At 40.0% G+C, this 15,214-nt stretch overlaps 1 protein-coding gene and 1 pseudogene across 4 annotated transcripts in view; one reads left to right on the plus strand and one right to left on the minus strand.

The window, feature by feature from the left end:
* The window catches only part of GDAP1 (ganglioside induced differentiation associated protein 1), a 17,190-nt gene extending 7,167 nt beyond the window's left edge, over positions 1–10,023 (plus strand). Inside the window, exons 3-6 of one of the 3 annotated variants that reach the window (XM_008070765.2) lie at positions 3,291–3,464; positions 4,802–4,896; positions 5,830–5,944; positions 6,918–10,023. In XM_008070765.2, the coding sequence (XP_008068956.1) occupies positions 3,291–3,464; positions 4,802–4,896; positions 5,830–5,944; positions 6,918–7,300 (767 nt within the window). In that variant the 3' untranslated portion in view covers positions 7,301–10,023. The remainder of the gene's footprint in view (positions 1–3,290; positions 3,465–4,801; positions 4,897–5,829; positions 5,945–6,917) is intronic. The other 2 variants (XM_021718912.1, XM_021718911.1) reach the window with 2 other exon arrangements.
* A 2,746-nt stretch (positions 10,024–12,769) lies between these two features.
* Positions 12,770–14,486, minus strand: LOC103273349 (annotated as a pseudogene). The gene is made up of 2 exons (XR_002482699.1): positions 12,914–14,486; positions 12,770–12,883 (listed from the first exon to the last, which is right to left on the minus strand). The product of XR_002482699.1 is annotated as an elongation factor 1-alpha 1 pseudogene (transcript).
* Positions 14,487–15,214: the final 728 nt, after the last annotated feature.

The following is a 15,214-nucleotide window of genomic DNA, read 5'->3' on the forward strand; positions in this document are numbered from 1 at the left end:
TTTTTTGATTTATTGTAGAGATGAGGTCTTGCTGCCCAGGCGGGTCTCGAACCCGCGGGCTCAGGCAATTCACTCACCTCAGCCTCCCAAAGGCGCGGGATTACAGGCTGAGCCACCGAGCCCGGCTATATTGTATTTTTAAATGACCTAGTGTATGACCAGTTGAAGGGTACAATGTTGTTCAGCTATATTATACTTAATATCTTACATACTAATGCCATCCCTGTGCAATAGAAATAAAATAAACAGCAAATGGCTATAGTGAGAAATGAAGTCTAACGTGTTTTCATTAAGCTAATATGGGATAACTGTAAGTTACACAAATCCACCTGGAGGAGTTGTTCTTGAAAAGAAGGCATAATAATACCTCCTTTATCTGCCATTGCTTTTCTAGGAAGTCAGGTCTTATGCCCACTTATTTATTCTTCCTGCTTAGTCACCAAGTCTGGCTTCCACTACTGCAACCCTACTCCCCAGTACTGGGGCCTTCTCTCATTGCTTGTTTCTCAAAACTCCCTGATTCCCTATCCTGGCCTTATATTCCTTATATTGCTTTTCCACTCCTGATTGAGGTAGATGTCTGAGGAAATATTCTTTTTAGTGTTATGATAAAGATGCTCTATGAAAGGACTGGAAAATAGGATGTAATTAAGAGGGAAATTCTCTTGTATAATTCAAAGTAAATTCTAATTTGTCTTTTGATAAACACTGTTGTGCCCTGGTGTGAGGAGGAAGATGGCGGCGCAGTGTTTGTGTGATACTGGACAGGACAGCCTCGATACATGCAAGGAGAGAAAGTTCGATGGGAAGATAATTGGGTTCAGTGGGCACCTTATTTTGTATCTGACAAAGTGCTGCAGGAAATAGTAATGGCACACAGTAGAAGAAAATTATTTTCATGGATTTAAACATTTGTCCTCCTTTGAAGAATTCAGGCTTGGCCAGTTGGAACTTCCCCAGAAAACAATTAGACATTGTTTTTCCTGCTCTCAGTCACTTTCCTAGAAAGGAAATGGTATACTCTTCTGGAGAGGAGCCACAGGGCCTGGCACCAGAAAGTAGCCAGAGCCAGTAGCCATAAATTTGACCATTGGGAAGCATTTGAAAATGTGCCATTTATGAGGCCTGAGGTTCTGGGGCCCTGAAAGCAGTGGTTTTGAAACTTTTTGGTCTTAGGACCCCTTTGTCTTGAAAAATGACTGAGAACTTTTGTTTATATGGGTCATAGCTATTTTTTATTTAGAAAGTCAAACTGAGAAAAATTTAAAACATCCGAATATTCAAACATACATCTTATTAACTGTCATCATGTTGGAGTCATCATGTTTCCTCTAGCCTCTGGAAAAAATTCTGTACACTTGAGAGAGAATAAGAATGAAAAAGCAATTAACATCTTAGTATTTCTGTAAAAATAGCCTTGACTCTGTAAATCCCCTGAAAATATCTTGAGGAATCCCAGGGATCCTTAGATTACACTTTGAGAACTGTTGCCCTTACGAGTCTATGAATAGAAATTTAGGAGAGTTGAGATCTTGGATGGGGAGTAATTATTGCATCTTTATTTTCACTACTTTCTAACAGAAATGTATCATTTTCTTGCATTACCAGTGTAGGCTAACCCATGGCAATATCAGGAGTGACTGTGACTTTGTTACCAATGGCAATTACAGATATGGTCAGAGCATGTTAAGTTATTACAGATATCTTAATACAAATTGCAGTCCTATGTCTTGTATTTTATGCGTTTAAGAACATGATGATTTTGAGAAGAGGTCAAGTGGCATATGAAAGGTTCTAGAGGTTTCTAGAATTTCAAGGCTTCCAGTCTAGTGTCCTTATGGAAATGTCTACCATGCATTGGTTGGTGTCTTGGTGATACTGTTGGGGTCTTGAAAAGCGGATCTGAGGTGCTGTTAGATTTGAGGTGTTTAGAGGCTGTTTGCCAGAGCTGACTTACCTGCCTCCTTCCCATATGGGGTCAGTGATGAAGTGTGCTCTAGCTAAGTAAGTTTTCTATTGAGGAGCAGTATGCAACTGATGCTTCACTCTTGGTTATGCTAATACAGCCTTCAGAATTGAACTCTCCAGCAGGAAATTAGACATTTGCCTACTGGTTTGAGGAGTAATCCATCTTCTTTTTTCCTAGAGAGTCAGAAATAGCCTGTTGGCTTAAAAAGTTTGTTCTTGCTTGAAATGCTTAGTTGATGGCAACCAACTCTGAATTGTCAACGTTTATGAACAAATGTGGGATGCTCAAAAGAATTGTAGCTTAAATAACCCAGGGTAAGAAACTGATGAATAAAGTTGAGGCTGTTCTTTTCACTAGTTGGAATGAACTAGCTGGCATTTTTCAGGGGTAGTTTGAGAGTCAGAGATTGGATATGATTCTGAAGAGACATAGCCCTGGACTTTGTGTAATATCATTTGCTTTTATTCTTTTTGGTTAGTCTTTGAAATGTAAACCCTTTGAAGATGTCATGATGGCGTATAATAAGACAGAGCATTGCATTAAGAATCCGATTATTTTAATTCTTGTTCTGCCTTCAATTAGCTGTGGGCTCTTGGGAGAACTTCTCAGCCCCTATATCTCAGTATTCTCAACTATTGCAGAGCTTCTCAGCTTACGTATTCTAAACTAACTGGAAATTTGGGAGTATATTCATTAATTATTATCTGTTAAACACCTACTATGTCAAACATTGTATTAGGCACTGGGGATTTAACAGAGAGTGATACATGATCCCTGCTCTCTAGGACTCTACAGTCTAGATTTAAACCAGCAAATGAAGATTTATGTGGAACCCATACTTTATTCCAGCCTTTACTGAGGGCCTAAAATGTGTGAGGAACTGTACTAGGGCTCGGATTATAGGTTTCCTTCCCTGAAGACATTTGTGGGCAAAAAGGTACAAACAATTAATTACAGTGTGATAAGGGCTATAATAGAGAATGTGCAATGTATTATGGGTGTATAGAGGAAGACATGCCTGGGCCAGTCAGATGTTGGCAGTTGTAGGAGGTCAGGGAATGCTTCGTGTAAGAAATGGCATAAATAATTAGATCTTGAGTTTTCAAGGTGGAAAAGTGAGAGAATACCAGTGTTATTATGGTTTGTGATCTGGTCTGGTACATTAGGCCATTCCAAATTTTGAATGTCTGGGCTGAGGAGACATCATGTTTTGAATGTACTGGAATGTTGAAGATGCTAATGATGAGGGGGTTAGGGCTTTTGCCTTTGAATGTGGCAGTTCATTTGTAACTTTTCTTCAATATTTGTGTATGTGTTTTAGAAAGAACACCCAGGCTAATGCCTGATAAAGGAAGCATGTATTACCCTCGGGTGCAACACTACCGAGAGCTGCTTGACTCCTTGCCAATGGATGCCTACACGCATGGCTGCATCTTACATCCTGAGCTAACTGTGGACTCTATGATCCCAGCTTATGCAACCACAAGGATTCGCAGTATGTAAACATCTTAACAACTTGGAATTTTATCTGAAGTTTCTTTTAGTTCATTTGAGACATAGCGTGTCTCAGGGCCATTGATGAAAGATTGGGAATAGCGTTGCTGAGTTTGCTTCCTGGATGTGCATGTTCATTGCACACTGATTGATCCAGTCAGGTTAATCAGTGTTTCAGCTGCCCAGCTGGGTGTTATTGTCTTTAGGACCTGATTTGTCAGCTCTTGGTGTTGAGCACCAAGCATGGGCAAAACTCAGAGGGGTTTGAGGAAAAGAACCTAACATGTTCTCATGAGCAGATGGACTTGAAATCTGAAAAGCTGGGATCTGCCTGGGGTTATGGGCAGCTGAGTTCATGTTTCTGGTCCTTAATTGTTTCATTATGTGAGCTGGGCTAGAGGGTGTCTAACCATGACTCTACCTCGATGTTCAGTAACAGGAAATTTATTGAGATAGAGTTGTGACATCCGGCTTTCTTCCTTCTTCCTGTCATGAGGATAGAGTCAGGGCATGGGATATGGAGCAGAAAGAGGTGTACCTTATGGCACAGGCAATTGGGGACAGGAAGGAGAGTTGGCAGTGGTCACATTTGGGGGCTGTTTCACCCTCAAGTTTTCTAAATCCAGAAACCATGTTTCCCCCATGGCATCAGATTCACCGTTATCACTCTCTCGTTCATGTTATTTTTCTTCCTGTTGGAAACCCCCTCTGTCCTCTCCTCTTCTATCCCCTCCTTCCTCTAACCTCCTTTCTTTCATCTCCCTTCCCCTTCTTCCCTATCTCTCCTCCCTTTTTCTCCTCTCACCTCCCTAAGTGCTCCTCATGGAGGTTCTCATTTAGTACTCACCCTTTGTGGCAGATACGTTTATAGTTCCATTTGAAAGGTGAGGAGAGCCGGGCTCAGTGGCTCAGCCTGTAATCCTGCGCCTTGGGAGGCTGAGGTGAGTGGATTGCCTGAACCCGCGGGTTCGAGACCTGCCTGGGCAACTTGGCGAGACCTCATCTCTACAATAAATCAAAAATTAGCCGGGCGTGGTAGCACGTGCCTGTAGTTCCAGCTACTTGGAAGGCTGAGGCGGAAGGATCGCCAGAGCCCAGCAGGTCGAGGCTGCGGTGGCCGGGAGCGGCCACTGCACTCCAGTCTGGGGACGGAGTGAGACTCTAACTCAAAAATAAAAGAAAGGTGAGGAAACTGAGGCTAGCTAGGGGAAGTCTGAGGCAGAGGCAGGGCGTGGGTCCCAGAGTTCATGCTCTTGCTGTCAAATTTTTCTGCTCCTTCTTGTTTCTGGTGTGAAAGGGAATAAATGATTTTCTGTTTCAAAAATGTTTTATTTTCAGGCCAAATTGGTAACACAGAGTCTGAACTGAAGAAACTTGCTGAGGAAAACCCGGATTTACAAGAGGCATACCTTGCAAAACAGAAGCGACTCAAAGTAAGTGGATCAGCCATCTTCAGTTGACATGCACTGTGGGTATTAAATGTTCTACTTTTTGTAAAGTACCACTATTTCTAGAACATCTTCCTTTAAATGTTGCAATTCACCAGTACACATGTTATCTTTGGCTTATGTTCTGCTTTCAGAACGAATTTTCTTGATCAGATTGGACATTCAAACGTGACGACAAGTGCTTCAAAAGCAGATATTGAATATGCTTGTTGCCAAGGAGAGTTATAAAATGTCAAAGCAGGTTAACAAAATGTTCCAGGAATCTGTCATTTCAGGGATTCCATCACTTCAAGGCCTTTTTAGACCTGTGTCCCTCCACATGTTGCCCTGGCTTGCTCCGCCCACACAGAGCATCAGTGAGGGCCAGGCTTTCTCTCTCTATCAAGTCCTTCCCCATGGCCCAACACCATATGCAAGTGTCCCATATGAAGCATGCAGTAGACAGCAGCACTCCCAACCCTCCCTAGACTTCCCACTTTCCTGTGTCCAATTTTAGCTTCACAAACGCCTCTAAAGAAACACCTGAACACACAGTTACTTTCCTGACCCTTTAACTCACTCACCCGTTAACTCATTGCATTCAGACTTCCACTTTGCCTTGGATCCTTCAGGTACTCATTCATTTAGGGCTGCTGAGATTCCCAACTTGAGTTGTGTGTGATGGATGGATCTTCGTGTCCCTCCCTTTCTTTGCACTCTCTGTTCATCTGGCTTCACAGTGGCTGCTGCTAGCGAGCGGTGGGTGTGCTCCTGGGGCAACTGAGTTGTTCTGTTTCTTCCCATTGTCTGAAATAAACGGGCTCCACCTTTATAAGAGTTTGTGAAGGTTTCTTCTTTTACAAAAAAATTTTTTTTTGCTCTAGATTTTTTCTTTTTATAAGCATAATAACTCATTTAGTTTTTGTTTCTGTTAATTAGTCAAAGCTGCTTGATCATGACAATGTCAAATATTTGAAGAAAATTCTTGATGAATTGGAGAAGGTCTTGGATCAGGTTGAAACTGAATTGCAAAGAAGAAATGAAGAAACCCCAGGTAGTTTTGCATTTGTATTCTTTTTCTCTTTTTAACACCAGGAGTATTTATGAGAAACATTCTTAGAGCTCACCAAAAATGTTCGGCAATCTGCTTTTTATTGTTGTTATTCCTGGGTAGTTTGGATTATGATAGCAGCAGTGATAATGAACTCAGAAAAACCCAGGTGTCTAATTGTAACTCAGTCTGCTTCTATATGAAAGATTTTCTGCACAATTTGAATCATGGTTGGGAGATTCTTACCTAACCTGTTTTACAAATTTGTCATTAAGTAGTTAGTTTGGTTGAATAACTTGAGTAATTGCTTAGATGTTCCCTCTAGTTTTATTCCTTAGACAGGGAGACAACTTCTAATCAAAAGTATAAAATAAGGACCAGCATGTGTCTGGGGACTGGCTGGTGAGTACATGTATTGTACCTGTGAATTACTTCAGGGTTAAGCCACTACCCAAGTGTAGACACGTGGACCATTTGCACTATTCTAACTGACAAAAATTGGAGACCGTGTTACCTGAAACTTGCTTCACAAAAGTTCTTCTGTTTTAAATGAGTAACTAAGATCAGTAGCCACTGAGTGACATCTCAGACTCATCTTTATGGATTTTCCTAAAGCACACCTGTTGTTTTCCTAAACCAGGAATTATCTTTTAACGCTTCTGACTTGGAGGCTCTCAACTCCTCTGAGTCCTTTACAAAATGATAGACAGCTCAAGCTTGAGCTCAAGTTTCATGTAGGGACTTGGGTGGCTGACAGACATCAGGCAAGTATCCTTTAACTTGAGTTACATCTGCATGGACTTTTTTTTAAAAAGCATAAAATTATTCACTGAGTGGTGATTGTCAAGGAAATGTACCATGGTCTTCATCTTTTTCTGTACTCACACTTGTCCTTAGGGCTGAGACCCCTGGTACCTGCTAGGATCTGTCTGTACAGTGCTTGTCCCTAATTCTCCATGTCCCTTTCTCTGATTAGAAGAGGGCCGCCAGCCTTGGCTCTGTGGAGAATCCTTCACCCTGGCAGACATCTCCCTTGCTGTCACGCTGCATCGACTGAAGTTTCTGGGGTTTGCGAGGAGAAACTGGGGAAATGGAAAGCGACCAAACTTGGAAACCTATTACGAGCGTGTCTTGAAGAGGAAAACATTTAACAAGGTTTTGGGACATGTCAACAATATATTAATCTCTGCAGTGCTGCCAACAGCATTCCGGGTGGCCAAGAAAAGGGCCCCAAAAGTTCTTGGCACCACCCTTGTGGTTGGTGTGCTTGCAGGAGTGGGATATTTTGCTTTTATGCTTTTCAGAAAGAGACTTGGTAACATGATATTAGCATTTAGACCCAGACCGAATTATTTCTAGGTTTGTGGGTATCTGGTGTGTGATGACTCATCCAAGCCTTCAGCTAGACCCCATGATTGCCCGTAGCTATTCATCTGAGACTATCTTATTGAGTAGTTAGCAAGATTTCCCCCCTGGAATTCACCAGTCATCTTTGTTGTCCAACACAGGGGTTCAGACAGCAACAGAGCACAGAATTACTTCATCCTACACTGCCAGCTTCAGGCAGAAATAAGGGAGGCAGATGGAAAAGGGAGAAGGAAAAATAGGAGAAAATAGTCTGTATAAGGTAGAGCAGTAGAAAGTAACCTTCGGGTGCCTCCAGTGTCACTCCTCGTTGCCATTCCCCTTGGCAAACATCACATTTAACCACTTGTGACCACTGCCCACACACACTTCAGTAACTGAGAACTCTCAGGAGGAGAGAACTAGGGAATCCGTGGGGATAGTGGGCTGGAGAGACCCCTGGGCTTTACACTCACAGCACTGCATTTGACTTCAGCATTCATTTTAAATGCTTATGCATCACACTCATTGCTTTGGTAAGGTTAAGTGCTTATACACTTGGGAATAAGATGCCCACTGACTGTCTGTCTGTCTAGCATTTACATGGAAGCCTTAAGTAATATTAAGAAGTTCCTTGCCATTCCAGGTGGTCCCCAATTTGATGATGCCTATGAGATATCACTCCTGTGGACCATTGTGTCCAGTCATTAGAGGGGGGCTTGAGTGGCATTTGGGTAAATGTCCAAGGTAATCCCTGGCATGTCATATGGCTGGGTAGTAGATATTTTGAAGGTCTTGGAGTACCAAATATGCTCATTCTTCATTTGAGGAAGCTGGTGTGTTAACACAAAAATTATTATTCAGACCTCGCATCTGTTTATGATCATCCACAAAGCCTTGTTAAAGAGGAAGGTTTAGTCTTAGCCCTTGGCAATTCATTTTGGGGAGATGCAGTAAATGGCTAGTGATGCCCATCTGCATTCATGTGTGTCTGGGCATTTTGGAAGGTACTTCAGTTCATCTGGAAGGGCCAATCTGTGTGTCCCATGCACGACCACGGGACTAACTACGACATATGTTTTGCGCTCAGAAAAGGTCTTTCATGGTGACAGGAAGGCAGTTTCTCTGGAGCTGGCTGTAAAATCCTTGGAAGCAGTTTCAGGTGTCTGGTGGGTTGGAGTATACAGAGATGATGAGCTGAATTTCCAGTGGGCAACAGAAGCTTGCTTGGACTGTCTTAGATGGGCTGTGAGAAACAGCTGAGAAAATGTCTTGGCTTTTTCATTAATAGGAAACAATCATACCTGGGAAGCAATGGCTTTTGGATGGTAAAACAGTTTTGTGATTCCATTTTGATTCTATTATTCCATTTCATGATCCACTTGTACTAGAAAATCTTGAATTGGAGGTGCCATGTTTACAAAAAAACCCAATAACACCTCCAGAGTAAGCTCAATTCAACAGGAATGAATAGTGTGGCAACTTTTATAATGTCTTAAATTTGCATATCAGAGTGTCATCGTATAGAATGTCTGAATCTGTTTGTTGCTGGAACATTCCAGAATTGGTTATTCATGGTTCATGGCATTTTAGAATTTTTATGTAACTCTGTTAGAAACAAGAACTGAGAGATGAAGAAATAAAAACTGGATTTTTATAAAGATCTGCAAAGGATATTTACCTGTGAAAGAGTTGTTGATTAAGAATAAAGATGAGGGTTAGGTTTTCCTTCTATTTATATTATTATAGAATCAGGGGGAATCTACTAGAAAGGTTTATAATTTTCCTACATGTTTTCATTGGAAATACGCGTTTGTCAATTTTAAAGGTGATGCATGGTAGCCATTTCAGTTGTTTCATGAATACTCTCGCGTTGATGCTTTAAAGTTAAGAAACTTCACATCTTACAACAAAATAATTTCCAGATGGATTAAAGATCTAAATGCATAAAAGTATAAAAGATTCCATAGTACTACAGAAATACTCAAGCACATGTAAGGATGTTCACTGTAGCATTCTTTGTAATAGAAAAACCTAAATGTAAATCACCATGAAAATAATTAAATAAAAATTAAAGTCACAAAAAAACAAAACAACAACAACAAAAAAAAGTTTGTTCAGGGATTATAATGACCACTAGATGTCGCTGTTCATCCAGTAGTCTGAGATTGGGCGTTTTTTCAGTTTAGCAAGCCTTCTGAAATGTTTCAAGCAAAGGTAAACATTAATGACCTTCGTTTCTGAAATAAGGGCATCTTCATCAGATTATTTATCTGTAAAAAAAAGCTTGAGGCAATGGTAATAACTGATTTCTAATGCTTTGAAAGGGATAACAGTACAACATAATGTCAAGTTAAAGAGTTGAACACACACTATTAGCTAAATGGGCACGCTTATGTATTTTCTTTTTCACGATCATTGGTGACTGGCCAATGTGCTCCTCAATTTCCAAAATGTGTATAAATGTCACAATGAGAACAATGCCTTTGGTACTAACGTTATGTTGGCTATTATGTCTTAACACACATAAATACTTCTTGTTATTTGCCTTTTGAATCCATTTTTCTTAATTGCAGAGAGTTGTAAATTGCTTGCTCAGTTGTTAATAATTATTGTTGTTGACACCAAAGTTGTAGATTTTTGGTGTTGTTGAATGCACTAGAGAGATCAAGAAACTATTCTGCCTGTAAGATCAATAAATATAATTGGAAAATAAATATGAACCCTAAAACCAAGTACTCGTTTGGTAATTTTTTTTTGTGAAAATGGATGCATTTTTAAATTTAAAATCAAAACATCATGTGATAATTAGAAAGGGTAAAATAAGCAGAAGTTAGGTGTTCAAGATATTTTGTCTCAGGGTGCCATATTTTCATAACATAAAAATGATGAACTCATGCTTCATTTGAATGTGTACAATTTTATGGTTATAATGAGTGACAGCCTAAAAAATGACTTATCAATTCTGGTCAGTAAAGTAGCTTATAACAGCCAGCCAACTGCCAGGTAAAAGCATGAAAGTGGTAAACACTAAGAGTATTTATTTCTCTTTGCAAAATGGTTCTGCTATATGCTTACTGGGTTTCAAATGTTATTCTTCTTATATTTTTGTATATTTTTGACATAATGAATTCTGTCTTTTATTGAGTGTGGGCTGTGAATATCTAAATTTCCATCTACATTTCTAGCCTTAGTAAGCTTAGCTATTATTCTAATCATTATGTTGAAACTGAGTACTTTTGTTTTGTAGTGAACAAAGCAGCTTAATTGACCTTGTCTTTCTTGATACACAAATAAGAATAAAAGGCAACAATAATATTCATGGAAAGTCAAATGAATATGTATCTCTGAGGTCTGCTCAGAAAAAGAAAAACACATCATGGTAAAGGCCTAAAAGTTGAATTAATGCAATAAATAAATCAGTATTTAGACATAACTAACCATCATGTTGTTTTTGTCAACTATTAGACCATTTATTTTGCTATCTCTACTTACTCACATCAGAATGTCTTGATTTTCTAATACTCCAGAGCAGTTATGTTTTACTAGGCAGGATAGTAGGTGCCAAAGTGAGGAAATGTCATTTCTAGTGTGATGATAATCGTTTTGTTTAAATTGTGTATTACGTTGTGAAAATGAAGAGAGAGGGAAAGAACTCAGTTTATGGGTTAGAAAGGCAGTGCATGGATGAAAGTAATATCCTTTCATGCTCACATCAGAGTTGAGTCCTGGATTTTGTGTTGGGAGGGAAGAAAGACTGACATTATGGGAGAGAAGACAGTGGGAATAGAGCAGGTCTGTAGAGATGGAGACAAAATATGCCTGTGTGACTCTGATTCAGGTAGGTGGTGTAAACCACAGTAACTTGTCATAAAACTCCTTTGGGAAGGTTGTATATTTTTTGTCTTCAGTGTTTTACTTTATTTATTACTTATGCATTGGCTTTTTGATTACATGTACTATCTTTAAACTCCCTTAGTTGGAGAAGTCAATAGTGTGGGTAAAAATATAAAGAAAGAGGTTAGTGAAATACAATGCAAAGGTCAGGTTTCCATGTCAAAAGCAATATTCACACCCATATGTATACATTAATTCTTTATCAGATAAGTCATGTTTCAGGCACACATCCAGTATGTATAAGCATAGCTCTTTGTATCTTCATATTAAGCTACTATTGAATTTAAGAATCTGATAGTCAACAAAATTACTCATAAATATCACCAAATACACATCAAAATAAAAATATACTGATAGTATGTTTTCAAAAGTTCCATATTTATTAAGTTCAGTGCTCAAAAAAAAATAAAGAAGGTAAGAAAATGATGCAAACTAAAAATTATTAACACTAAAAGCAGAAATGCTGATATTGTAAAAATTCTTATTGCTCCACTTTTTCCTTTGCAATGTGATACCACAAATTCTCACCTCAAGTAATGCATCTGCAGAGCAAGACTACATGAGGCTCATCAGAAAGCAACTTATCAGTGCTACTATACATCCAGTGGTGCTGAAAGTTATTGGAGGTCCACTTTAGACAGAGTAGAGGACTCATTAACACCTTGTTAATTTCCCCAGTTAGGTCTAAGAACCATGCCCTAGAATAAGGCCTACCAGCATTTTTCAAACTTGGCACTATTGATGTTGTGAGCCAGATACTTTGTGGTGTGGAGCTGTCATGTGTTATAGCATGTTTAGCATGGCCTCTACCTATTAGATTCCTGTAGTGCCTCCCATCCCACTTTTGGGTTGGGTATCAACCCCAAATGTCTTCAAATATTGCCAAATGTCATCTGGGGAGAAAAATCATTTCTAGTTGAAGACCACTGCTCTGCACCCACTCTAACAAACTCTAAAACCAAGTCCTGATTTTCAGGGGAGACATATGCTAGGGGTGCTTGGGAAACATCTTAGGCTTCTATATACCCTCCATAACAAAGTATAATACCAAACCACCCAACTTAATGGTGACTGGCCAGTAACTGGACTGCCTACTAGAACATTAATCAACATACTTCAGAGAGAAGATAACAGAATTCAGAGTCTCTATAAGAAATCACTAACAATGTCTAGTACACAAGTGAACAATTACAAGATAAGCAAATATTCAAGACCATAGTTGATTAAAAATGTAATAATTAATTGAAACAGAGTGTGATATGATCCAAGCGTTGGAATTAGCAAAGACTTTGAAGCAGCTAACAGACAATACATGTTTATAGAATTGAAAGAAAATGGTTTATATGAACAGATTGGGACGCTCGTCAGAGAAATATGGTCCAATATGTGTTATGGGAGTCCTGAAAAGAGAAGAAAGAATGGAACAGAAAAAAATCTATTTAAATATTGCCAAGTTTTGCCACACATGATGAAAAAGCATTGAGTTACTAATTCAATAAAATTAGTGAACTCGGTGGAAGATAACTACCACGAAAGCCTTGTCTAGGCACATTGTCAGACTTCTGAAAACAACAACAAAAAAGGAAATTTTTTTTTTTTCTCATTAAACTTTGTTTTAATGGGTCTCAAAATTCTGTGACAGATTTTTGGTCAAGTTGTTTCCATTAAAAAGTATTGATTTCAAAAACTAATAACTTAAAACTGCCACACACACACACACACACACAAAACCCCAAAAACACCCCAAAATGGTCCACAAAACATTCTCCTTTCCTTCTGAAAGTTTTCCGATGCATTGTTATCATTAACCAGTCTTTTACTATTAAACTTAAATGGCCAATTGAAACAAACAGTTCTGAGACTGTTCTTCCACCACTGATTAAGACTGGGGTGGCAGGTATTGGGGATAATATTCATTTAGCCTTCTGAGCTTTCTGGGCAGACTTGGTGACCTTGCCAGCTCCGGCAGCCTTCTTGTCCACTGCTTTGATGACACCCACAGCAACTGTCTGCCTCATATCATGGACGGCAAAATGACCCAGAGGAGGATAGTCAGAGAAACTCTCCACACACATGGGCTTGCCAGGAACCATATCAACGATGGCAGTATCACTAGACTTCAAGAATTTAGGGCTATCTTCCAGCTTCTTACCAGAACGGCGATCAATCTTTTCCTTCAGCTCAGCAAACTTGCATGCAATGTGAGCCGTGTGACAATCCAGTACAGGAACATAGCCAGCACTGATTTGGCCTGGATGGTTCAGGATAATGACCTGAGCGGTGAAGCCAGCTGCTTCCATTGGTGGATCATTTTTGCTATCACCAGCAACATTGCCACGGCGAACATCTTTGACAGACACATTCTTGACATTGAAGCCCACGTTATCCCCAGGAAGGGCTTTCACTCAAAGCTTCATGGTGCATTTCAACAGACTTCACTTCAGCTTTAATGTTGACTGGAGCAAAGGGGACCACCATGCCAGGTTTGAGGACACCAGTCTCCACTCGGCCCACAGGGACAGTCCCAATACCACCAATCTTGTAGACATCCTGGAGAGGCAGACGCAGGGGCTTGTCAGTTGGATGAGTTGGTGGCAGGATGCAGTCCAGTGCTTCAAGCAGTGTGGTTCCACTGGCGTTACCATCTTTATGGGTGACTTTCCATCCCTTGAACCAAGGCATGTTAGCACTTGGCTCCAGCATGTTGTCACCATTCCAACCAGAAATTGGCACAAATGCTACTGTGTCAGGATTGTAGCCAATTTTTCTTAATGTAAGTGCTGACTTCCTTAACAATTTCTTCGTATCTCTTCTGGCTGTAGGGTGGCTCAGTGGAATCCGTTTTGTTAACGCCAACAATTAGTTGCTTCACACCCAGTGTGTAAGCCAGGATGGCATGCTCACGGGTCTGCCTGTTCTTGGAAATACCAGCTTCAAATTCACCAACACCAGCAGCAACAATGAGGACAGCACAGTCAGCCTGAGATGTGCCTGTAATCATGTTTTTGATGAAGTCTCTGTGTCCTGGAGCATCGATGATAGTGATGTAGTACTTGCTGGTCTCAAATTTCCACAGGGAGATATCGATGGTGATGCCACGTTCACGCTCAGCTTTCAGCTTATCCAAAACCCAAGCATTCTTGAAGGAGCCCTTTCCCATCTCAGCAGCCTCCTTCTCGAATTTCTCGATGGTTCTTTTGTCAATGCCGCCACATTTGTAGATCAGGTGGTCGGTGGTGGTGGACTTGCTGGAATCGACGTGTCTGATGACGACGATATTGATGTGCATCTTTTCCTTTCCCATTTTGACCTTTAGGGGTGGCTTTCACGACACCTGTGCTCCGGCGGCAAACTCGTTGCGAAAAAGCCAAAAAAGGAAATCTTTAAAGCAGTTGGAGGAAAAAAAGACATATACAAGTGAATGACAATAAGAATGTTTGCTGACTTATCAGAAATAATGGAGGCCAGAAGACAATGAACATGTCTTTAAAGTTCTAATGGGGGAAGGGAGGGAATCTGTCAACTGAGAATTTTATATCCAGAATAAATATTTATTTAGAAGTGGGCTGAAATAAAGACATTTTATTTCAGGTAAATGGAAGTGGAGAGAACGCAGATCCATCAGGCCAGCAAAACTAAAAATGCTGAAAGCCATTTTTTAGGCTTCTGGGGAATGATACCAAATAGAAACCTAAAACTACAGAAAGGAGAAGAAAAGGAATGCCAGGAATGGCAAATAAATGGGGCATATAAGAGATCTATTTTTGCCTTATAATTTCCTTAAAAGGTAACTGTTTAGAACAAAAATAATAGCGTTATAAAGTGGACTTTACAATGTATGTAGAAGTAAATATATGGACAAAGCACAAATGTTGGGGTGGTGGATGAATGGAATTTTACTATTGTAAAAGCTATTAGATCTGTGATGTGTAATGTATGAAGTATGAGGAGAGGTGCCAAGTGTAAAGTAACAAGTGGGAAATGCGGGGAAGGAGGAAGTGCAATACTATAAGAAAGCAATTGGCAATAGTG

The sequence above is a fragment of the Carlito syrichta genome, unplaced genomic scaffold (genome assembly GCF_000164805.1).
Source record: "Carlito syrichta isolate Samal-C Ts95f unplaced genomic scaffold, Tarsius_syrichta-2.0.1 Scaffold314008, whole genome shotgun sequence".
Lineage (NCBI taxonomy): Eukaryota > Metazoa > Chordata > Mammalia > Primates > Tarsiidae > Carlito > Carlito syrichta.